Below are 26052 nucleotides of genomic sequence, written 5' to 3' on the forward strand. Positions count from 1 at the left end.
AAAGATTTCCCTCCCCTCTAGGTTCTCGTGTGGCACACTCGGACAGAGAAGGTTAATCTAGCCAACGAGCCAAAGTACCACCTGGACACGGTGAAAATTGAGGTATAAATTGAAGAAACTGAAGCAGCAACTGGTGCAGTTTGCCTGGCTGGTGGACGTGGGACAGGACGTTTGGAGGTCAGGCTGCCAAACATTCAGGTATTGTTCACTTTACTTCAGTACAGCAGCCTTGACTGTCATCTGATGGACATCTGTTTAAGCAGAGCTTGCCAGTTAACACGGCTGACTGGATGGTATAAAGTGTGTGTTTTTTGTCTTCATTTGTTCTGCATGTTTTCCCTACAACGAAACTGGAAGTTCTTTGTACAGTACAGCTAGTGACACTGCGGGATACACTGTGAGTATCTTGTGTACTTTTTTTTTTTTTTTTCCCATTTGGCCTTATAACTGGTGGAACTGGTTTTAGAAACAAAGGACAGGTATTTTGTTGACTAAATGTTCCCAATTCCTCACTTTGCAATATTAAGTAATTTTCATATGGTTGGTGGCAGTATACATTGTAGGAAATAAAACCCACAAAAATAAAAAGGTCTATGGATTTATCTGTTTAATATAGGGATATAACATTTTGTCAATACTAGGCACCATAAAATGTAAACACAATTACTGTCATAAACCTGGATATACCTTCAAGGATTGAAAGTGGCTTTGTTTAGTTACCCTGTTTGCATATGGTGCAGAGAAAGGTCTTCATGTTATTAGCACTATGAACATAAGAAGAGATCCAAATTACAAGAGAGGCAGATAAAATTTGAGTTCTTTAAACATTCGTTAAACTAAGTTTTGTAGTAACATCCAGGTTTATCTTCCTTTCACTAACCACGTTCCCTGTTAAGCACATCATAACAACAGCACAGTGAAGTGAATGATGAAATAAAAGAACTTTGATACACTAGAAAACAGTGCTCAGTGACACATTTACATTCTATTTATATGATTAAACATTTGATCATACAGTACCTTCCTACAGGATTACTGGCTAATTTGGGGGTGGGGTTTATACTGTTAGAGGTATTACTAACATGATAACTACTTCCCTTATATGCAAACATTAGAGCTATACTTTTATCGAGAGTAAAACTGATTATGCAAGTTGACTGAGCAGCTTCTCAAATAATGTGGTTTACGAAATCATGGGAAATGAGCAAAGCTGCCCTTGACATAAAATCGTTTCTCAACCTGCTTTTCACATCAAATTTAATCTGTACAGACCAACACGGTCAGTCAGATAATTCTTAATATGAACAAATGGGGAAAAAGAAAAAAAAAATATGTACATGAATAAACAGGGGAACTAGATGCGTTTTAGCAAGGAATGTCAGGTGGTAGTTCTGGATGAAACTTGCAGTGCAGTTTTCATTTCCACAGCTGTGTGCTGAGAGTCTGACCCGATGAGCTTCCAGACCAGCCCGCTGTTGTGCTGGGGGGCTGGCCAAAACCCACTGCGGGGTTTGTACTGCTGATACTCATGCCGGCCATTTGCTGATTCATCTGTGAAACATAAAAAGCTTATTTTAGGATGTTTACTTCACTTTTAATTCTTGTTTCTTGAGCCACAGACATTTATTAGAAGCTGCCTTTGAGGTTAATTTAGTCAAAGAGATAATGAAGTTTAATAGCAATTATAGAAGTATTTTTCATCAATATGAAAATTAGTCAAAGCACAGGGGTATAAGTAGACTGCCAAACAATTATTTCCCTAGAGAAAGCAAATAGCTATTTTGTTTCCTTCTTGTTCTTTCCTTCCACTTTTTTTTTTTTTTAGCATTGTCCATAAAGTGATCTCAATCCTATTTATTCATTTTCAAGACTCCATTTCTTGTCCCCCAAAGATTAACCACACCTGAAAAAACACCAAAGCAATCTTTGAATTTGTATTTGAGTCCACTAGTCTAACTTTCAACTATATCAGGATGTTGTGCTTTAACTATAAGGACTGAGTAAATTTTAGAAAGTCAAATACTCCAAAACTATATACTGTGTATGACAGGTATTATTCTGTCTTCATTAAAATCTTAAATGGTTCTAAATACTTCCTAAGTATTAAAAAAAGGCTGTAAAGCATACATTTTCTTTTGCTTAACCACTAAACATCTAAAATTAATTTTCATTATATAAGGTATAAGATGACCTGTGTTTTTCTTCCAGACTGGAATCATATATGTATATAAGCATCCTAACCCTTTCACTATGGTACTTCTCTTCTTCTAAGACTGATGATAAGGAAAGGAAAGGCAAGATTTATCACAGAGTGGATTCAAAAATCTGTGCTCAGGGTTGGAATGTATTCTTAATAAGGTTCTTCAGTGGTCTTGCAAAGACACTAACGTTCACCACATTGCTGATGAGGCATAGTGTACACGTCTTCATACCAACTAAAGGTTGTAAACCACCTCGTTGGCGAACAGATTCCACTGAGGGGTGCTGGAAAACAGCAGCACCCCTCAGCACGCCTGAAAGTAAAAGCCAACGTTAACTCCTTACTGGTTCATCTAGCACCTTAACTTTGAGCTGAGTGTACTTCAGTATTTTGGCTACACAAAAGCTGTTACTGACATTTGGTACTTGAGGTTCCCAGAGGGTGGACACTTCCTTTAAACAATGACAGTAGGGGCTCCTGGCTGGCACAGTTGGTACAGCATGTGACTCTTGATCTCGGGGTTTAAGTTCAAACCCCATGCTGGGTGTGGAGAGTACTTAAAACAATCTTTAAAATGTGATAGTAAAAGCATTCACAGGATATACAGTGATTTTAGTAATGTTAACTATCAGTATAGACTATTCTCTGAATGCTCTCAAGGTAAAACAGCTGAACAGAAACCAAGATTCCCCCCAGTGCTAGAGGAACACCAAATAGGAACTGTAAGGGAAAGAGAGGCTGGAGCATGAAGCTAAATCTAAGGGTCTTTGTCTATGCAGAAAAGTCAGAATGGAGCGCTAAAATAGACTGATTTGAAAAAAGTTTTACAAGTAAAATGGGATTTTATAACGTAAGGGGATGTCTGAGACAGATGTGGACTTGTCCATAAGTAAAAAGGAAACTCAACTGTACAAAGGTTTTTAAACAAACTTTTATAAAGCCAGGGGCAGTAGGCATATGACATGAAGAACAGCCTAGATCCCCAAAATAGTGCTTTGAGACTGGAAACCACTCCCTGCCCCCAACTTAGTAGTGAAGATAGGCAGGTCTAAGTGGACTATAAAAATGCCCCACCAGGGAGCTGGGTTGAAGCTTGGTGCTAATTTCACAGGTAGCAGAGAGGAAGTCTCTCAAGATGCCCAAGATAATTTCCAGCTGTTACAAACAGGATGTTCACCAGTATTATACTCTGAAATGAAAAAATGCTTAACATTGCTTTACAGAATACTCTAAATATAGGGTCAGTGACAGCTCACTTGTCTGTTTGATGTAACTTCATAATACCTATAGACAAGTCCCATCTGATACATTATCCTTACTCAGATCTTTCTGCCATGTTGTTATTTTTAAATAAACCATTCAGAAAATGAATCCCATTTCTTTGATTTTGGAGACGCTGGAGAATAAATGACCCCCTACCTGTGAGAGGTTCCACTGGGGCTGCTGAGCTTGCGGCAGGCCAAACTTACTCTGGGGCGCGCCCATCTGTCCCACCATTCCTCCGTGGGGGCCAACCACATTTGGGGGAAGTGGCATCACACCAGTTTGTGCGTTTCCCATAAACCCATTGGGCATGGGCATGCCCACCATCATGCTTGTACTCTGTCCCATCACATTTCCTAGAAGGCCAGGAGCTGCAGGTGCAGGCACAGGCACGCCCATTGGTGGAAAACCTTGAAATGCAGTCGGTGCTTGTGAGGTAAATGGTATATTTGTGGGTCCCATAAACACACCTGCATTTTAAGAACCATGAAAAGAAAATGAATGAAGAAAGCAGGGCTACTGTATACAGTTGCACTCACCTCTATAATCACAGAAAAAGGATCACCATTTTTCTGAAGAACCCACAGCAAAAATTTTAATTCCAATCTGCTCCTGCTCAGACCGACTCACAACCTCAGAGCTGGTTACTTCCAAAATGCACACAAATCAGTTACAAACCTGAGCAATTTAGGCTAGATATATCTTATGCAATAGCCATATAAACTCCACAGCATGAGATTATGTGCTGTTTGTGCTGACTTGCACGGCTTGTCTCCCACTATCAGATACACAACTGAGAGCTGATGGTGTCTGGCTTTAATGGAAGCAAGTGTCCTAGAATTCCAGCTCATTATTTTAGAAGGAGTGCATTTGACAGATTCAAACTATGTAAACAATAGATCTTACTGTGCTAGTCTTTCATTATAATTATTAAAAACTCAGTTTTGGAATTCATGTGATAATTCAGATTGCTTATTGTTTACTTACAGAGAAAATACCATACTGTACACAAAGTTGTAAACTTCATGCAAATCAAAATAATTCTTCAAAAATAACCCATGTCCTGTAAGCTTGTGAAACAATATTAAGTGATATGTGAACAGCGTGTTACTTCTAAATAAAGTTTTGTGAATCCTGTATATGCTTTTTAATTCTAATGCTTCATACCAGTTTTGTAGTTGCACAAATTGCAAAGAAGCACCTGGTACATGGAAAAATAGGAAGAAATAATATCATACAAAGGGTATTCTAGTAATGTTACTGCAATTCACTGAAAGCAGATTTGAAAATGAATTACCAGGAGTACTCTGCTGCTGAATGGTTCCTGTGCCATACAGAGATAAGATGGAATCTTTGGAGAGTTGTTTCTTTGCTACCTCTTCTGACTTTGTAGCTTGTTCAGTGAAGAGATCTAGATCTCCAGATATTACTGTAGACAGAGTGGCAGCTGCAGGTATAGAGGGCGTCCCCTGAGACAAATACCAAAACAAGCTGTCAAATTCTGCATACTAACACATAGTTCATCCCTTCCTTAAAATCTAAATGAATTAGAAATTACACAACTGTAGAAGGTAATATGATGACATCAGGATCATTCACAAGCCCACACAAAACCAACATCTAGGATAAAGATACAATGTTTCCTATTTTAAATCTGTTAATGTGAGAGAACTAGATCAAAGCTCTTTCATAATAAATTGTGTTTACCTGCTAAACTGACACTGCGTTTTTGCCCATCATATCCTGACCACAGTGGGTTCAACAATAGTATGTGGCTGCTGTGTGAGGACCACCATTCATGGGAGATGCTGGGGATCCACTTCAACTATTTCAAGGAACTGGTATCCCTTAGAATAAAGAACTACAGCAGACTGCAAGAGGGTCTTGCAAAGGCTGATTTTGTCTTTGAAAAAAAAAGCCTTTGTTTTTCAAAAGCTGCATCATATTTCTGTAAACCTAATCTAGATCAGTTTTAACCTCATAGAATGTTTCTAGTCTATCCAGAAATGAAGTACAGCAAAACTTCACCTATACTCTCAACCATATCTTCATTCCACTTTTGGAAAATAGAAATAAACATTCAGATACTTAATACAAAAGAAAAATGTTCACTTAATCTATATGTGCACACAGATTATACAATCACAGCTAATAACTTCACTTTAATGATCTCTGCAGCCATTTATTCAATCACATTCACATTTGTTTACATGAAATTGTTTTAGATATGAAGAGTTTCAAAGAATTCTAAGAAGAATGGTAGAAACTGGGTAAGGGTCTTCTCAAACTACAGAATAAGGTGAGTAGTAGGTAGAAGTTAAAGATCCTGTAAACAAATTTACCTTAGTTTTTTAAAAAATCAAACATTTAACAACTTGGCTAAAAAAAGTAGCAATAAATTACCATCCAAGCATTGTATTCACAAATTTAAAGAGAACAATAGTTGAATCTACTATGACAAATTAAGCAAGCATTTTGAGATAGAAGTCACTGCATTTTGCAGAAAGTCTGAAATGTGTAAGGACTCGGACACAGTGGAATACCAAATATGGGAATGCACTGGAATAAAATATTACCTAACTACCAGTGATGCAGCAGAAACTCTCAGAGACTAAGAGCAAGTGCACTGGAGCCAGCCTGCCAGGACTAGAACTCTGGTCCCACTGCTTGCTACACTGTGCCCTGAGACTGTCACTTAGTCTCCACTCTCTTCTGTAAACTTGGAGATAGGACTTCTAACCTTACAGAGTTGCTTGATGACCACTAGAAGTGCTCTGCACAATGGCAGAATTAAGCACACAATGTTTAACTTGTTAGGTAATGAAGCAACCATCTCACTAAGTAATCTTTTCATAATGTTTAGTTTCTGTTCAGTCTAAGAACCTGCTCAAAATCCTGAGGTCTATTCCCTGTGGAAGAGATGAAACTACAAGAAAATCCAAAATGGCTGGGAAACCTATTCTAGTAGTCCCCCTCACCACACCCCCATACACTTTCCAAGATACATTCCAAGTACCCTGGGGATGCCTGAAACCATGGATAGTACCGAAACGTATATATACTGGTTTTTTTTTTTCCTATACATCCACACCTATGACAAAGTTTAATTTATAAATTAGGCACAGAGAGCATAAAGTAGAACAATTAATATACTATAATAAAAGTTATGTGAATGTGGTCTCTCAAAATATGCTGTACTCTTCTTATGATGTGAGATGATAAATGCCTACGTGATGAGATGAAGTGAGGTAAATGACAAGTGAGGCACCGTGACAAGTGTTAAGCTACTACTGATCACCTGGTGATATATCAGAAGAAAGATCATCTGCTTCCAAACTGTAAGCGACTAAAACCACAGAAAATGAAACCACAGTCTCATACTAGAGCAGCCTAATATCCACATGCTCTAAACGTGTATTTCTTCTGATGAAGGTACATAATATGGAACATCTACCTCAACGTGGTCATAGTCTAAAAACAGCCAAACCACATAGCATGACTAGTAATCACTCCTATGTCCATTTTTTATTTTTTGGTGCTCCATTTGACAGCAGTGTAACTCCAGGATTAAAGGAGAACAACTTTTGTCTGTCAATTTACACTTTGAGAGGCTGCAGAATCCCTAAACCAAAGGTTCTCTCTGGCTGTTGGGATCCTAAGGCTGATCCAAGGTCAAGGCAGCACCTGTACAGGTCTAGATACTGTTGGTTTATGTGTGTTAGAGATAGAAGGAAAGGGATGGCTTCTGTAAGTCACCTTTGAGGACTCTGGAATGATTCCCTGGGAACCCCCAATACATGTGCATTCTGGTCAGGTGAGTATTTCCAACCTCCTTCAGAAGACTACACAGCCAAACAGGTAAATCTCTCTCGTGTTCACATGAGTGGAAATCTTTTAATATAATTTTTACTATGAGTAAAATCAGGACTGAAAGAGTATAGGGTTCAGAGTAATTCCTATTTCTGTCCAATTTTACATAATGGAAACTCACCAAAATTAGTAAGTTACATAGCTAGAGTATATGTATAAAATGTGTAATTTAACCTGCCTTTCCCCTCTCCCCATTTTCAAAGACATTTTGAAAACATGTCTGGGTTTTAATCTTTGCATGTAGTTCAGATGAAAGATAACTCTGCTCACCCAATATTTTATAGGGCTCAATACAACTGGCACAGCTTTGGTCCAAAATCAATGTTCTAAAAAAAGAATCAGATGGGATTTAAAAAATCAACTCTGTTACTCTTAGTTGCTGATGCAGAATGCACAAAGCATGAAGGCCAGACCAGCCAATCCCTCATAAAGGTAGAAGCCACACCCCGTATTGTGGTCATGGTGCTACTTAAGAGTTAAATGAAGTCTGCATTGTTCCACTTGCTTTGATACCGAAAAGAACACATGAAGTACACTGAAGCCTCAGATGTGGGGTCTAATTTTCTGTGTGGTTGCAAAGCAACTCACATACTCCAATGGAATCCAAAGAAGTTTAGCAGATAAAACAGCCTCACTAGAATGCTAGACCAAAAGAAACTGCTTTTCGTGCTCAGATTGTCAAATAACCTAATGCTTCTTTCTGAAGCCAAAACATTAGCATTAGACAATTTTTATTATCACATGCATACCCATGCCTGCACAAATTCACAAGGTAATTAATGTTAATTGAAACAATAGTAGTAACAGTCCCTCATTTTATGTTTTGGGGTAGGGGAGAAGGAACAGAGCCAGAAAATAAAGCTATCTTTTATGAAAATAAACATTAATGCTGCAATTTTGATAAGCTAATTTCTATGACATTTATTTGCTCAATTCTAGTGGTAATTATGACTATCATAACAAAAAAATGCATAATAAAAGTATAAGCAATTAGTCTTCTTAATAAGACATAAGTTCTTATTAAAACTTTCCACCCAAACAATTTTCATTTGGCTCAGTTTTTCTAGAGAAAAAGAAATATTTTACCTAAAAAATCATGCTGTACCAAAACACACTGTTGTTCATTTATAAAGTATAAATTTAAAATAGAATTTTAAAGTTGTGTGCTTAAGAGTAACCTATATTCCTAAAAGTTAATATATTCACCTTCAAAAAAGATAAATACTTGATGGGATCACTTGTATGTGGAATTAAAAAGAAAAGTTGAATTCATAGATGGTGGTTACCAGAGCTTGGGAGTGGACAAAAAATAGAGGTTGATACAAACTTTCAGTTATAAAACGAGTAAGGTCTGAGGACATCTAATGTGACTACAGTTGATTATACTGTATTGTGTAACTGAAACTTGTAAAGAAAAAACTAAAGTTCTCACCAAAAAAAGTAAATATGTGAGGTGATGGGTGAGGTGATGGGTGTGTTGATGGTGGAAGTGAAATATACACTTTAAATATTTACCATCTTATTTGTCAATTATACCTCAATAAAGCTGAAAAAATATTTGAAGTATTAAACAATTTACAATTTTAAAAAAAGGAATAAAGTCAAAATGTAACGTCAGGAACAGAATTCAAAATTTCTTTATCATCAATGTGAAAAGAAATCCTGATCATTAATATTGCCCTAAATAATTTTTTTAAAAATTTAAAAGTAGAAACATTGTATGTCCACTATACTTCAATAATAAAACAATTTTAAAGCTAACTTAAAACAACTATCTTCATAAGAAAGGAGTACTTAATTTGCTACAATTTCTTACTCTTGATTTTTCTGCAACCAGAAATAAACTATCTTGAGGATGGCTCAATAGAGCATAAAAATAGAACTACTAGCTTATATAATCAATATTTATACACCTATGGTTAACTTTAAAACCTCTGAAGTTACCGTGTTAATCTCTGGCAAGGTTGAAATAGTCTGAATTTTCCCATTTACTCACTCTAAACACCACTGTTTGCCTAAAGCCAGAGTCAGCACACTTCAAACAGTGAATATTTAGGCCTTTTGGGTCAAAGAGTGTTGCAACTATTTAATATGTTTTTGTGATGTAAAAGCACCCACAGGCAATATGTAAATAAATGGAATGGCTGTGTTCCAATAAAACTTTGTTTGCAAAATCAAGCTGCAGGCTTAGTTTGTCAACCCCTGGCCTAAAGAACAGTAAGCTTTCAAATCAGAGACTGCTCAGAGACAATTCTTTCAAAATTGAACTTTTGAGGGTTTTCAAAAAGGAAATAAGCAGTGATGATGTAAAACCATGTTCTTACTACATACCTGAGCTGCGGGTATGACCGTTGCAGGTAAGGGATTAGAAATCATTGGTCCAAAGATGTCCAGATCATCATTCAGGGATGGCACCGTGGTTGTGTTCCCATTGGTCACTGGTGCCTCGGCAGGGCCATCTGAAAAGAACACAGATTCTCATCCTAAAGTAGATTCTCTTAAATTACTTAAAACATGACATTATTTTTTAAATTAATATATGGTTAAAAACAGTTAAAAGGTTGACAAGATATATGTCCCCCTTTTAGCCCCCAGGTTCTCTCCTCTTTCCCAAAGAAACTATTTCCAGTTTTGTTTATTTTCTCAAAAATATCCTTTACTCACCAGTTTCTAGGTACAATACATCCAAACCCTGTTGGTATTACACTATTCACGTTATTCTGCATCCTGATGCTCTTTATATGCCAGGCACTGCTCTGAGTACATACATTAATTCATTTAATCCCCATAACCTTATGAGACAGACACTACTTTTGAGATAACTGACTAAACTGGCATTTCATACCATGTTCTTATAAGTAAGAATGCCTGCATGTGTGTGTGATAGACGACATCACTTCATATCATGTTTACCTATGCTGGAAATAAATTCTGATGATTTAAAATGTTTGTAACGTTGAATTCTTAAGTTACAAAGAGGGGGGGCGGTGCACCTGGGTGGCTCAGTTGGTTAAGAGTCTAACTTCGGCTAAGGTCATGACCTCGTGGTTCTTGGTTTGAGACCCACATTGGGCTCTGTGCTGACAGCTCAGAGCCTGAAACCTGCTTTGGATTCTGTGTCTCCCTTTCTCTCTGCCCCTCCCCTGCTCGCTCACTCTCTCTCTCTCTCTCAAAAATAAGCGTTAAAAAAAAGTTACAATAAGGGAAAAAAACTACATAGAAAGGAAAAACATACACTGTGTAAACTGATTCTGTAGCAAGTATCCATAAAACTTTGAAATAAACTCACTGTACACTCAAGCATGGCCACGTTCAGTGATGGCAGTACCAAGCCACTGAGCTGTACCCGGAAGGGAACTCCGACAGAGTGACAATATCCTATATCAGCTTCTTACTTAACCTACCATTCAAAAAACTTTTTTCAAAGTTTGTCTCTCCTTTTTACATGAGTGCAGAATTTACAAAATATAAAAGGTGAGACTTGGAGTGGGTTGGAGTAGAGAGTTTGTGAGCACAGTCCAGGGATTGGGACACCTCACACACTTTCCTGTGGCCACAACCAAGTTAAACACTTAAGAGTGTGCCCACTCCAATCTCTTGTGATGAGGGAGCATGAGGCACGCTGACAGGCCACAACCCTGCCCCCCCCCCCCCCACACACACACACCAGTTGGGATATGTGTGATATTCCTCTTGGCTGCCTGAGAACAAAGGAAAGGGGAAAAACAAATGGTTAACTGATAGAGATCATAGTCCTACAAGACCTGAGTCTCCATCTATTCATGAATATCTTAGTAAATTATAGGAAAAAGGCAATCTTATCAATAGCCTAATCTCCAGAAACCTATAGACTGTCTCCTGGAGCCCCAACATCATCCCTCCATAGTGATGTGGGAAACAAAGACAGAAGGAAATGGCAGAACTAAATTTCCTTGTAACTTGCAGTCCATTGACAAATACTTGAGGCAGGCAGAGTAAAATGTTTCTCCAGAACTCCCCACTGTCCTAATGCTAATGCTTTGCCACAGGGAAAACAACCTTAGCTTGATAATAGCTAGGCCTCCAATATCCTGGAAGTCTTCTTTAGCATATGAAAATCTCACTGGAAACTTCCCCTTGACTTTACCTCCCTCAACTTCTAAGTATATAACCAATGTCTCCTCATCATCCCAGGGCAGCTCTTCCTGCCCACGCTCCTGTCCCCATACTTTAATAAAATCACCGTTTTGCACCAACAGCATCTTTAAGAATTCTTTCTTGGCCATCGGCCTGGACCCCATTAACCCCACTGTCACCCCCAAAAACCTTATCATCTTGAGACTCATGTCCTAATCAAGCTTCTATTTTAACAATTTACAATCTTTTTGATCTCTCTTTGCCTCAAAGGCAAATTAGTCATCTTTCAAAATTTCTTTAAGGTTGAGTGAGATGTCTTGCACAGAGCAGGTTTCCAATATTTGGCAAATCTAATGGAAGGTCTTCCACATACTAGGTATTTCTACCACAAACCACAGAAACTCCCAGGTTTCTTTTCTTTTTTAAAATATAACTATAGAAACTGTTATATTTTATTTCCCAGTTTAAGCCTCAGTAAGTCACATATTACTAATTTCAGTGAATAAATGGGTCAATGAAATATTTTTTACTACTTAATTTCTAAAAGACTGTAAAACCCACATAAGATTAGTTTGTAAGAGATCAACTGCAAATATTTTTAAATCACTTTCACTGATATATTATCAGAACCAAAAAAAATATAGGTTTACTCTCTCTCTCTCTCTATATATATATGTGTGTGTGTGTGTGTGTGTGTGTGTGTGTGTGTGTGTGTGTGTGTATTTGTGAGTTGTATGTTCTATCTCTATTAAGCACTATGGACAATTTAAAGGTGAAGCAATAAAACAATGCACAGATAGTACTAATTTATAATATACAGAATTTTAAGCTAAGATACAACTATGACCTAAAAGAATTCAAATACGACTCATGAAAGTTTTTTTTTTCATTTCTAACCACAAATGGCAACATTCATTTTGAAGTCAGGCATCTTTAAAGAGCTATTTCATGTTTTCCAGTCCATTCCACATTCCATTTACATCATGTAAATATGAACCAGAAACAAAATATTTTAAAAGGACAAGGTATTCTACATTAAAAACACAATTAAAGGAACATCATCTTTGTGGTATCTACAACATCTCAGTTAAGAAACTCAACAAGGACATGTGAGCCAGTGGTACCATCATCCATGAGCTGCAGAGCTGGGGACAGGGAAACAACCCCATCAGACAGACATATTTAATTGTATCATGAACAAGGAAGCATTTTATTAGCAGGAAATAAAACCATATAACTATAACTATATATATATATATATATGTATGCATACATATACATATATATATACATACATATATATATACATATATACATATATATGTATACATATATATATATATATATATATGCAGTTTAAATTCACAGACAGAAGCATATGTCCTTTAGAACAAACTACAATCAAGAGGAACAAAGGTAAAAAAGCAAAAGCCTGAGTATAAGTATGTATTTCCAGTTTTTCAGTTAAAATTTTTTGCTTTTTCAAGTAATAGCAATCACTAACAATTAGGACAAATTTATGAAAAAAATACCTTAAACTTGAGAAAGTACTATCTTTTATTTTTTGGTAAGAAAATATCTTGACTCGACTTTTACCACAGGACATGTCAACCTAGTTTACAGGACGCCATTGTGCCAGCATACACTGTATGAGAACCGAGAGGTTCACCAACTGCAGGCAAATGATCTGTATTCATTACTTTTTTTTTTTAACGTTTATTTACTTTTGAGACAGAGAGAGCACGAGTGGGAGAGGGGCAGAAAGAGGGAGACAGAATCCTAAACAGGCTCCAGGCTCAGAGCTGTCAGTACAGAGACAGATGCGGGGCTCAAACTCACAAACCGTGAGATCATGACCTAAGCCGAAGTCGGACGCTCAACCAACTGAGCCACCCAGGCACTCCTGTATTCATTACTTTTATAAACTGTACATCTTTCAGAAATGTATGTCTGTTTTTAAGAATATTACTTTATTTATACTTTCAAGTCTAAACCCTATTCAGAGTCTAAATTATAAAACAACATGCGGCACGTTATGTGGTTTTGAAGTCTCGTTTTACCCTTCACACCCTTAGGATCACATATGTAACCAACAAAAATAAAAGCCAACACTCAGTATAGTGCTTATTTCATGTCACCCTAAAAAAATACAAATACATCAACATATACGTACACTTCTTTAGTCTTTATAATGATGCTATGAGAGGTACTATTAATTACCCTCATTTGCAAATGGTAAAAACATTAAACTTGTCCATGGTCACAGAGCTAGTGCAAAGCCTTGGGTTATAATCTAAGTCATTTTTTATAATAAGATCAATACATTCTTGTAAAAGATGCAAATAATACAAAAATTAATAAACTAAAAGTTCACTACCATGGATGATGGTAATGGCTGCAAAATAATGTGAATAAATGTACTTAATGCAACTAAACTGTATGTGTCAAACTGACTAATATGGTAAATTATGTTGTGTATTTTTATCACAATAAAAAAGTCCCTACATTTTCTATGTTTATAAACATATGTTTAAAACAACGTATATATATCAAAGTTGTTTTCTTTAGATCAAATGGTGTATGTGTGGGTGAGAATGGACTGCATTCCATATTGCACGAACTTAAGATTACTTATTCAATCCTGCGCTACTGGGCATTTAGGTAGTTTCCAGACTTTCATCATTACAGAAGCAGTAAATACCTACTGTCCTTAATATAAAGCCTACATAGCTCATTTTCTTCACTGCAAGGTAACATGACTTCATGTTCTACTACCACACTATAAAGAGCTTCATTTTCTCATTCCATTAAAAATATATATGTATATTTAAAATCTGACCTTTTGAAGTCTCAGAAAGGCATTCTACACCAACAACAAAGTCAGGCTCTCTTTGTAACCACCTACCATCGTGGAGCTGCCATGAAAGTCAACTCATAACAGAAGTTCAAGGAACTTTGGAATCCTTTAGAATGAGACAGAGGAAGCATCTGCTTAGGAATGTGATCTTTATGGAAAGGTTGCCATTTTCCAAGTGAATAAGGAAGATACGTGTATTAACTCCAAAAACCTAAGATAAGGAACTTTCTCTCCCAGGTCTGACCAAGGTTTCCTATCCAGCCTTGTGACAGACACAGTGACTCTTCTCTGCCTTCACATCTACAACACAACTGTCTTCTTTTCTCTCTACCCCAGTCTTCTTCTCATACAATCCCCTAATATCAGAGGTTTTACCCCCATCAGTTTTTGTTGTTGCTGTTACTACAAAAGCTAAGCATTCACAGAATTGTTGAAAAATCCTTAGCCTAAACAAAAACTTCTCAGCCTTGCACAATCAGTAAATACAAGTTCCCAAAGGGTTTTCCCAGTGGATTTCAACGTTGGCTAATCTGACTTACTATACTGTGTTTAACTTGCTAAACGCATTCTTTAAAAATTTTTTTTAATGTTTATTTTATTTTTGAGAGAGAGAGAACGCGAACAGGGTTGGGGCAGAGAAAAAGGGAGACATAGAATCTGAAGCAGTCTCCAGACTCTAAGCCATCAGCAAAGAGCCTGATGAGGGGCTCAAACCCAGGAACCTGAGATCATGACCTTAGTGGAAGTCGGACGCCCAACAAACAGCCATCCAGGCGCCCCTAACAGCATTCTTTAAAAAGGACTGTTTCATTATAACGGCTGTATTTTTGCTTTTCAGTATTTAAAAAGGACACTTAAAGGGGCACCTGGGTGGCTCAGTTGGTTGAGCGTCTGACTTCGGCTCAGGTCATGATCTCACAGTTTGTGGGTTCCAGCCCCACATCAGGCTCTGTAATGACGGCTTGCTCAGAGCCTGGAGCCTGCTTCAGATTCTGTATCTCCTTCTCTCTCTGCCCCTCCCCCGCTCACGCTTTGTCTCACTGTTTCTCAAAAATAAATAATTAAATTTTTAAAAAGGACAGTTAAAGACTATTTGTCATCATTAGAAATATCACATTTCCTAGACTTTTTTTTTAATGTTTATTTTTGAGGCGGGGGACGGGGCTGGTGGTACTCCATGCATGTGCTTGCTCGTTCATGGGGGAGGGGCAGAGAAAGAGGGAGACAGAAAATCCAAAGCAGTCTCCACTCTGAGAGCAGAGCTGAATGCGGGGGCTGGAACTCACAAAGATCATGATCTGAGCCAAAGTTGGAGGCTTAACTGATTGAGCCACCCAGGCGCCCCTTCCTGGACGTTTTGGAAGAATGTTTATACATGTTACCATTTTTGTCTCTGTGAGAGACAGGGAAGGCATCTCCTTCCATTATCTCCAGTTACAGAAACCAGGGCACACACACCTTAAAAGACTTGTTCAATGTCACTTCCCTAGTTAAGCAGCAAAATCTCCACTACAACAGTCTTCTGACCCCTAGGCTAGTGAGTTCTCTTTTCTAGTGATGAAACCACATTTCATCAAAAGTCATGGAATTACAACTGTACCTAATTATAAACAGGTCACTTAAAATTCTGAAAGTTAAAAGCCAACTTTTATATAGTTTATAATTATGTGCACTAAGAAAAGCAGTGACATAAAAGGTTCAAAAACCATTCAGCACCACATGCACAGTTCCTCTTCATCTCCCCACTCCTCTGTCCTACCAAGCGCAGTATCTTCTCAATTTACAGGCAAGGATACAGGTGGTTGTGGTCATCGATGAGCAAAGTAGGCTGAGAGAAGCAAGTGTGGGGTACAGTCAGCCTGGTTCAACAAAGTATTCACGCATCACAGTGAGTTCAATGAATCCTTTTGATCAAGGGTCCACTAACAGCACAGTCTTTGCTGACTGAATAAAAGCTCAGAGGCCACAAAAGCGGAAGAGAAGTGGATGTCTGTGCAAACTAATCAGAATTCACCACAGACATGCACCTCAGAGTGAGTGTTGTGTTCCTTGCTCAGTTAGGAATGGTGGTGGGAGCAGCCGGCAGCAGGAGGAGGGAGAAGCCCCCTTTAATCAGTATGCAGAAACAGTCGTTGGTGGACAATAAAAATAATGGGAGATCCAGAGTACAAGAAAAGCCTAAGGCAAATGGGAAGAAATTTAGCTGGGGACAACATCATAAAAAACGATAATGAAGCACAAAGGACCCCTTGAAAAGGCAATGAGCAAACTGAAGAAATTAGGACAATGCAGTAAAATGAAGAAGGAATTTCAATCTCGAAGGCAAGGAAGGGATCAAGCCCACAGTTAGCTGCTTGTGGGTAACTATTTTTTTTTCAACGTTAACTTAAAAGTTTAAAACCAGTGTTTTATCTGAAAACTGAGTTTGTACATGACTTTTAAAATGCACACGTACCATAAATTTACAAGAAAATGTTAAAATGTTTTGAGCTAAAAAAAAAAAAAGTTGTTAAAATCAGTGCTACATCTCACATGAACATAAGGCATGCCCAGCATGCATTTACTGGCCTGTTTTGCATCATGACACTGATAGATGCTTCGAAAAAAGGTAACATTTCAAATATGACAAAGTCATGAAGGCCGGTCTCTGTCATCTAGAAATCCTCAATATGGTGAAATGAGACTGCTGATTCTATTAACTGTGGCTATACCAGAACTCATCTAACACCAATAATCCAAATGAGTAAAGGTATAAAAAAAAAAAAAAAGTAAGACAATATTTAGTGTCTTTTTTTGGCTCATTCCCAGTACCTCTGAATGATAATTTATAAACTAAAGGAAATAAGAATATAACACTTTACATTTTAATAACACATTTTTAAAACTAACATTTTTATGCCAGGTACTCTGATCAATGCTTTTTATAAAGTATCTCAGTTTAATCATATCACCTTAAGAGATTTTTGTACACATTAGGCCTAGGATTTCAACAGAATTCTGGTGGTGTACCTAGAAAACTCAACTGCCATAACCAGTTTGAGAAGTTTTTTCTGGAGCCCCTAAGCAGAAATAGGTGCCCTTTCCCCATCTAGCATTAAAACAGAAGTTGCCCTACATCACTAATAAAAGTTCCTGTGGGGCAGGGCTGGCTTCACTACCACCAGGTCCACTCACTGTACTCGACACGAGCTCCTTTTCTGAGGCAACTAATGACTCCTGAGTCCTTATGACCCAACACTACTTCCATTATAGACCTGTCACCCACATCTGGTCAGCCAGGCCTACTGACTTTTCCACCCAAATCCAGGGGCTACAAAAGTGGCAGCCTTCCCAAATACCTCAATATTTTTAGTTTTTAAAGGCATCTGAATATACTTAGGTTGACAGGCAATCCCAGTATGCTACAAGACCTCATTACTGCACCCTGTTACCATGTTCACAGTCCAGACCCCTTGTCCACTCCCTCCTGTCATCTCACCAGGAAGACACAGTGGAGCCACCTCCTTAATTTGATGCTTAACACAAAGCCCAATCCCAGGGGCTTCCTCTCTCCAGTTCACCAATGACAGTGAGGTTGGAATTCTATCTCCAAAGCAGAACTATGTCCTCCAGAGTCACACTGTCCAGAGGCCAGTGCATCACTGCCGCACAGCACCACACACAACTAACTACCCACACACAGCCCAGTCTCCTCCACCCACTGCCTAGTGAGTAGGAAGCACATCTTACTCTCAACTACAGATCTGTTCCAAGTGTGCTATCATAGCACCTGGCAGGTGCTCCGAAGATGACCTCCATAACACACTGGATCTTACATGAAATAAATCTCCACAGGACAAACAACAACAACAACAAAACCGAAAACTGAAACAACTCATTTGCTCCTCCTCCTGACAAGCAGCAGCAAGAAATTAACCTCTGAATTGAGGAAAGTAAAATTTAAATCGGGAATTTTAGCATTATTCCAGATTTCAAACTGAATTCTCACAACCAATTCTCTTACATAATCCCACTCTTCCCTCAGCAGTAATTCTCTATCTTCCAGTTTCCAGACTGCAACCTCATCCCCAACTTGTATTACTATACACACAGAGAAGCTGCATTTTCTGGTATTTACTAGAGTTCCATGAACTCTGCTGGTGCTCAGTAAATATTAATTAAATTCATCCTTTACTTGAATGTCAGATGTATTAGCTGGTCATAATCTATTTGCACAAATAATAAAAAATGTCAAAGAGCAACATGAGATTTTATGTATTGCTAATCTAGTTTAAGGCAGATAAGAATATAATAAGTAAACGGATGTTAGGTTTTTCATTACCATTTTTGACTGAGCATGAATATTCAGCCTTGAGTACACCCTTGCTACAATGAAAACTGCCAAGTCTAATTCTTCATCAGTAACTACTGAGGCGTCATCCTAGGAAGGAATGAATTTAAAGTGGAAATAGCACTGATTAAAGAAGGCTGCTTCCATGAGATGCAGTAATGTTCTCCTTAATGGCAAAATTCCTTCTTAAAGCTTTATAAATTTTCATGTTACTCAAAGAACCTTTTTTATTTTCTACACAAGAAACCATTTAAAGCTCTTTCCTTAATAAAACTGTTATTTGGAATTCCTTTGTATTAAAACACATGAATTGCTTTATGAAATGAAATAAACTCCCATGTGCGTTACTTTGTGAAATTCAAGTCACAAATGTCCATTGAAAGCATATTAAAATTCTCAAGCTTCAAATTGTTTTCAAATGCCTTAAAAAAAAAAAAAATGTGCCTGAGAGTTAAGTGGAGCTATTTATTTTTATTTTTTAGTTAATTTTCTTACTGCTAAAAAGGTGGTATTTAGACTACTTTACTAAAATGATTGAAATGGCCTTAAAAGATGATCTTAGGGGTGCCTGGGTGGCTCAGTCGGCTAAGTGTCCGACTTCAGCTCAGGTCACAATCTCGCAGTTCGTGGGTTCGAGCCCCGCGTCGGGCTCTGTACTGACGGCTCAGAGCCTGGAGCCTGTTTCAGATTCTGTGTCTCCCTCTCTCTCTGACCCACCCCGTTCATGCTCTATTTCTCTCTGTCTCAAAAATAAATAAACATTAAAAAAAAAATTAAAAAAAAAAAAGATGATCTTAACCCTCTTGCTCTATTTGTTGTCCGTTTTACGTATGTATGTATATATATGTATATGTATTTATGTGTGTGTGTATATATATATATATACATATATATGTATGCATGCATGTAAGTAAATTTAAAACTAAATTGTAGGGGCACCTGGATGGTTCAGTCGGTCAGTTGGTTAAGCATCTGACTCCTGATATGGGCTCAGGTCCTGATCACATGGTTCGTGGGTTTGAGCCCCATATCGGGTTCTGTGCTGGCAATGTGGAACCTGCTTGGGATTGATTCTCTGTCTCCCTCTGTCTCTGCCCCTCCCCTGCACAAGTTCTCTCTCTCAAAAATAAAATTTAAAAAAACCAACAAATTGTATAAGAAAAATTTCTTTCTAAATGCTTAAAACATGGTGACAGACTAGATTTCTTCGAGGCCACCCAATTTCCTTAGTGCTTTTATTTTTTTTTAATTTTTTTAAAATGTTTTTATTTATTTTTGAGACAAAGAGGGGGCATGAGCAGGGGAGGGGCAGAGAGAGAGGGAGACACAGAATCCGAAGCAGGCTCCAGGCTCTGAGCTGTCCTCACAGAGCCCGACGCGGGGCTCAAACCCACAGACCATGAGATCATGACCTAAGCTGAAGTTGGATGCCTAACCAACTGAGCCACCCGGGGGCCCCTCCTTAGTGCTTTTCAAGGAGCAGCAAATCTTCTCTCAGTCAAAGACCATGCTGTGTGACAACAGTCTGGAGGAGTCCTAGTTACATAGTATAATTTGAGTCCCTCCTCTGCACATCCCCTTCAAAGGCCTGAGCTATCTCTTACTCATCTCCCCTGACCTGGTATTCAGGCTACAGTCTCAGCACAGCCCTGCATACAAGTTACTGTGCTATATGCTTCACATTTATTTCTTCATTTAGATTCCATCCATCAACCACAGAGGTTCTTATTTCCATTTCCTAGATAAAAACACCAGAGCCCACACAAACTGCAGGTTACTGCCTCTAAATCCAGTGCTCTTCTTCTGACACAATGCCACGAGCTACCAATATGATAAGGATCCAATATCTGTTTTGTGTGGCACAAGGTCACCTGGTAGTCTTTGAGTTTTATTCTGTGTCACAGCTCAACGCAGTGTAATAGTTAAGAACATGGGCCTGGCTCTGTAACCTACAAGCTATGTGACTTTAGGCAACTTAACCTCTCTGTGCCTCAGTTTCTTCACCTATAAAAAGGAAATAATGATAGCTCACCAGTCTTAGGTGATTTATCTTTCACTTCTCCCCAGCATGGACTCAGGACCACTTGCAAGGATCTGCTTAATGCCAGTCTTCTTACAGCAATATATTCATCTACCTGCATTTTGTTGCCTCCAGAAGTATGGTTACACAAAAATAAAACAATTCCTTCCTTTTGAAAGGGTAATATAACAGTTTACAATAGTTCCCTGAACATACTCTTCTGAGAAGAAGCAATACATGTTTTCATTAGGTTTAAAACCATATCTAAAAAACCTAACAGACCACAAAATTATTTAGGGTACTTATGCTAGAATATTCCTTCCTTCTGCCCTTCTCTCTGGAAAAACATCCTCCTGATCTGGTCAATGCACAGTTCACAGGACACTGGTGGTTTTCCAGGGCCACAGCAGCTACGTCTGGCATTTAGTCAGCACATTTCCAAATTTGTTTTATTTCACAGCATATGAACTTTGAAGAAGAGAAATTTCCCTGTAGGAATTTTCTACTTGACAAGTGAGTAGAGTGCTTTTGTGGGGGGTTTATCCTTTAGTTGGTTTCTTTCCAAGAAAGGCTTTTAGAAGCAAAAAACTTAGAAAACAAGAGTAATATATTCACCTCACTCATCATATAAAATTTGAATGTATATGTTACTAGAAAATTAAGTAGGGGGAGCTGCCTGGATGGCTCAGTTGGTTGAGCGACTGACTCTTGGTTTTGGCTCAGGTCATGATCTCATGGTTTGTGGGTCCAAGCCCTGTGTCAGGCTCCACACCGACAGTGCAGAGCCTGCTTGGGATTCTCTCTCTCTCCCTCTCTCTCTGCCCCTCCCCATTCTCTCTCTCTCTCTCTCTCTCTCTCTCTCTCAATAAAGGAAGGAAGGAAGGAAGGAAGGAAGGAAGGAAGGAAGGAAGGAAGGAAGGAAGGAAGGTTATGTATTCATAACTACATCTAACTAGCACTGTCAACTCATTTACACTTGGCCATTGTGAAAATAAGTTAAAGCGTGTATTTCCTGAAACACAAGCATGAGTGAGAAAACTTTAAAACTTGCCCAAAGCTATATATTTCCTTTCCAATTAAGAAAAATTGAGGGAACCTGTATCTATTCCTCTATACACTTTGGCATTTAAAATTATTTAAAATAAAACTATGAAATGTTTAGGCAGACATTTCCCCAGATTAAAATGAGTAAGCATAATTTTATTTAAGTAGTAAATATACCCTGGGCTAGATTTTCATGACCAAGATCATACTAATTCTTTGCATGATGCCTTTTAGAGCACTGAGGACCCGATTCTCTCAGATACCTTCCATGGTCCACCCCAGCCACACATACCCCTCTGTGCCTGACAGGCCTGCTGTTCAAAGCCTCCTGGCAAGGGGGGCCAGCTACGCTGCAGGGCACATGCAGTGCATGGACGACCACAAGATAGAAACCCTGCAGGAGGGCTTTCTACCTCTGGTGGCAGACTGAACTGAAACCTGTAAGGTCACGTTTAACACCAGCAATTTATGATTCTTCTCAAGCATTACGCTTAGAGCATTTGCTCAACCTTGAGGATTCTATTCTCAGATGGGGTTTTCTACAAAAAAAAAGAAAAAAGCAAAAAGTGCTACTGGATGGAAGTATTAGTCTGGGGGGATTATCCTAACCAACTGCTAAGCAGTCTGTCCGTTTCTATCATGTAAAAACTAAGCAGCAATCCACACACACACACACACACACACACACACACACACACACACACACAAAATAAATAAAAAAAATAAAAAAAATGGAGACTAGCATAACTGCGTAATTCCCAGTCCTAGAATAACTACACAGGTAGGGACCGTGAAGAACACCACCCCCACATGCTCTAGAAACTGATTTAAATTCTCTTCTAACATAGGGGTACACATTCAAGTCAAGATGTTTCTGAGACTGCAGTCTGCTTCAAGTCTAGAGCATTCAGGGATTTTCAGTCTGGCCCTTAGTGAAAAGGAACCTTAATTAAGACATTAGGTAATTTCCAAGACTAGTAGGTAAGTGATAACCAAGTATCTGACCCCCTTCTGGTATTAGAGAGTAAAACACTGAATAAATCATATTTGTACAGGCTTCAAACTAGAATACCTAAATATGAAGCAGTTCTTGTAGGTACAATCAAGAATATAAGGCAGAGATCAGCAAACTACAGCCCACTGCCTATTTTAAAATATTTCTGAACACAGTCATGCTCAATTGCTTATATATGTGCTTATAGCTACTTACATATTATAAAGTGGTTGTGGAGACCATGTAGCTTACAAAGCCAAAATATTTGGCCCTTTTCATAAAAATTTCGCTAACCCTTGCTATAAAGCAGATAGAGAGCATTTTATGTTTGACCTTGGGACGGAGAGTAGATCAGGAAAGGTGAGCTAAAGAAAATAGGTTTAGCTTGAGTCAGTAAGTTGAAAAGAAGAACATGGACTCACCAAAGTGTCATTCAAAAGGAAGATCAAATTACTAAAAAATGATCTTAATGATTACCCTATTATGAGATTAAAAGTGATCCTGAATACAAACAATAAACTTTAGGATTCATGGACCCTCTGTGGGTGTGTAACTAAACTATGTGAGGGTTTTCTGTGTATTTTCTGCAAGCGCTTCAAGTTGATGCCTGTTCCAGTCTCATTCACATGAGCGTATACTGTCATGTCTCCATGACCATAAATCATACTTCAAGACACCTGCTTCTACTCCCTACCATGTTTCAGTTAACAAGGGAAAACCAGAGTCCCATGAGGGGAGAGTGGCATGCTTACCTTGGGCAGCAGAAAAATTGTCTGCTGCCCAAAGTAGATACCAATAATCAATCCTGATTTAGAATCACTGTTTTGAGCTAGAAGAGACCTTTGATTCTCTGTGGTCTCCTAGAGTTTCACAAACTCATCAAATGTCATGCATAACAAAACTTTAAAAAAAAAAGTCAGAAAGTATTTTTAAAAAGAACTTAAGAAGTTGATAAACCAGCAAGACTGAAGAGGTGTTTGTATTCTGAGTAGGACACCCGTCATTTTCTGCTACAAAAAAATCCATCAGCAAAATATCCCTCTTTCTGACCTTATCTCCTATCACTGCCACCTTTCGAACTCTTCCAGTATATGATCTAAAACTGTCAGTCACCAGCAAAATCCCCTACATATATATCCTTAACTTCTTCTTCAAACATTCCCTTCACTTTCCTGGCCTAAATGAACCTTGGCTCTCCCCTAAAGACACCATTTACTGAAGCTCTCCACTATCGAAAACAGAGCTGTCTCAGGAAACTCACAGACCATGAGTGAGAGAAATAAATGTTAACTGATAGAAACCAAGGAGATTTTGGAGTTGTTTGCTGTGTGGCAAGGGCGGCTATCACAGAAAGTGATACCAGAAGAGAGGTGCTGCCATCACCAAAGCCCAAAATCTGTGGTACTGGCTTTGAGATTGGGTGGCAGAGGACAGGGAAACACTTATAGGATCTTGAAAAATGGAGACACGATATGTGACAGTGCAAGACTTGGTAAGCAGTCCCCAGCAGTCACCAGGAAGATGGGAAACACATCAAATGAAGTTCTAGCAGAGATGCCCTAGTTGACGCACAGACCTGGAGAGGAAGAAAAATCGTACTGATGTACACTGCTGAGCTCTGGAGGTTATTTACTATACAATAGTACTGCAGCCATAGTTGAGTATTTAAGGCCAGTCACCCCATTTGTCCACTAGATCCCACTGGCTATTCAAGACATTGCTGTAGCAATTTTTCTTGTCCTGAATCAGCAGATTTTCCTGTCCTACAGGTTCATTCCCAAAGGTAAACATCCTATAATTTCAGCAAATCATATTGGCTCCATCTTCAAAATATATCCAGAACCTGATTACTACTTTTTGGAGAAGTGAATCAAGTACTGCACCAAAAATGGCAGTTGAGGCTAAAACAAGCTCTGGTCTCTAGCTTAGAGACCCCTCCTCAGGATTCTTTTTCCTTTGTTCTCTGTGAGCATGAAAACCCCCACAGATATGGAAACTGACAACTATAAATTACCCTTCCCTGCTTGCATTCGGCGCTCAGATCTTTGGAGAAACAGTCTCCTTTGAGCCCGCCGGTGTTAAATAAATCTCCGATCCACCAAGATCTCTGAGTGCCGTTTGGTTTTTCTGCCGGCATACCAGCCTGGTTCCGTAACAAATTTGGTTCCCTGACCAGGAAACCCAACCGTGCTGGCCCATAGCTGCCACCGGTTTGGGAGAATGGCAAGGCAGTGAGGGAATGAGAGATGGCAAGGAAGAGTACATGCCCTGCCTGAATCTCAGCAGTCTTCTTCTCGGTTGCCTCCGGCCGGCCCGCTCCACCATTCCCACTGGACTCGAGGAGACTTGGCAGGTGAGGACCTGGACCCTGCGTTGGAACCAGTAAGACTGGGGCCCAATCTAGTGAGGCCCACTCACAAGAGTGGAAGGGGGACCTGATCACTCCCCAAGGCTTCATAAGTCTCCCAGGTAGGAATTCTATGGGAGGGAATATAATAACTTCTGGTGTGTATGTGAATGTGCAACTCGGTCTAGCTTGCCTGCAGAGTTCGATTCTGTGGCTCCATGGGCAGGTGCTCTTGGGGACCCCAGGGTCCCAGAGAGTCTGTGTGGGCCCGTCTGCTATTCCATCATGGATGGCACTCGGTCTATGGCAATATCAGAGTGGTTTCTGATCATGGGTTGCAGGGCTGGGACCTATGGGGCTGAGCGTCACCTGGGTTCCTTCAGGACATGGCCAGGCAGGCATCTGGCTGGTCTCCTCATTGGAGGGGGTGCCCTGTCCCTCTGTCTTTGTGACTCTGACTCACGGGAGCATTACGGGGTCAGGATGGAGCAAGGAGAGCCAGGCAAAGGTTTTAGGAGCTTTATCCGGAGACTCACCCAGGGAGCCAAAGAAGCAACCCACCGCTCCCCTAATGTTCCCCTCTTCATGACTCATCAGGCTCCCTTCCCCCTTCCCTGAGCTTGAAACTCCTCCCCTGGTTGGATTTCCACCACTGCCAGGTTGCTGCCACCACAGCCGCGCATTTCTCCTCCCTTTCCAGGCCAGAGAACCCTCCCCCACAAGGACTGAAGGCCAGATTGCGCCCTCGGCCAGGCGCAGGCACTCTCCAGATGCCAGTCCACATCTGCTGTTATCAAGAGGCTCTCAGGGGGATCAGAGTAGGGGGGGGGGTGAGAAGGCCATAAATATACCCAGAAGCAAAGGGGTAGGCCCAGAGCCTCCATAGCAAGGGTTCAATGAACCTACTGCAAGGGGAAAGGACATCAAAAAGAATAAGTGTCCCAACCAGGGAAAGTCCCAAAAACCCAGCTGAAATCAGGAGGAACCTCGAGAAGGGGACCTTATTGGTTT

The 26052-nt window shown here is 39.3% G+C and overlaps 2 protein-coding genes across 6 annotated transcripts in view; one reads left to right on the forward strand and one right to left on the reverse strand.

Annotated features, from left to right (window-relative positions):
• B3GAT2 (beta-1,3-glucuronyltransferase 2) overlaps window positions 1-4600 on the forward strand; it is a 95147-nt gene extending 90547 nt beyond the window's left edge. The window contains exon 4 of the mRNA XM_053904761.1: window positions 22-4600. Coding sequence (XP_053760736.1) covers window positions 22-108 — 87 coding nt within the window. The 3' untranslated portion in view covers window positions 109-4600. The remainder of the gene's footprint in view (window positions 1-21) is intronic.
• SMAP1 (small ArfGAP 1) overlaps window positions 593-26052 on the reverse strand; it is a 199561-nt gene continuing 174101 nt past the window's right edge. For 4 of the 5 annotated variants that reach the window (XM_053904759.1, XM_019417676.2, XM_053904760.1 and 1 more), the window contains 4 exons: window positions 9665-9792; window positions 4761-4932; window positions 3620-3933; window positions 593-1551 (listed from right to left, as the gene is read on the reverse strand). In XM_053904759.1, the coding sequence (XP_053760734.1) occupies window positions 1417-1551; window positions 3620-3933; window positions 4761-4932; window positions 9665-9792 (749 nt within the window). In that variant the 3' untranslated portion in view covers window positions 593-1416. The remainder of the gene's footprint in view (window positions 1552-3619; window positions 3934-4760; window positions 4933-9664; window positions 9793-26052) is intronic. The other variant, XM_019417678.2, reaches the window with a different exon arrangement.

This window comes from Panthera pardus, unplaced genomic scaffold (genome assembly GCF_024362965.1).
Source record: "Panthera pardus isolate Hobbes unplaced genomic scaffold, ASM2436296v1 HiC_scaffold_17, whole genome shotgun sequence".
NCBI classification, from domain to species: Eukaryota; Metazoa; Chordata; class Mammalia; order Carnivora; family Felidae; genus Panthera; species Panthera pardus.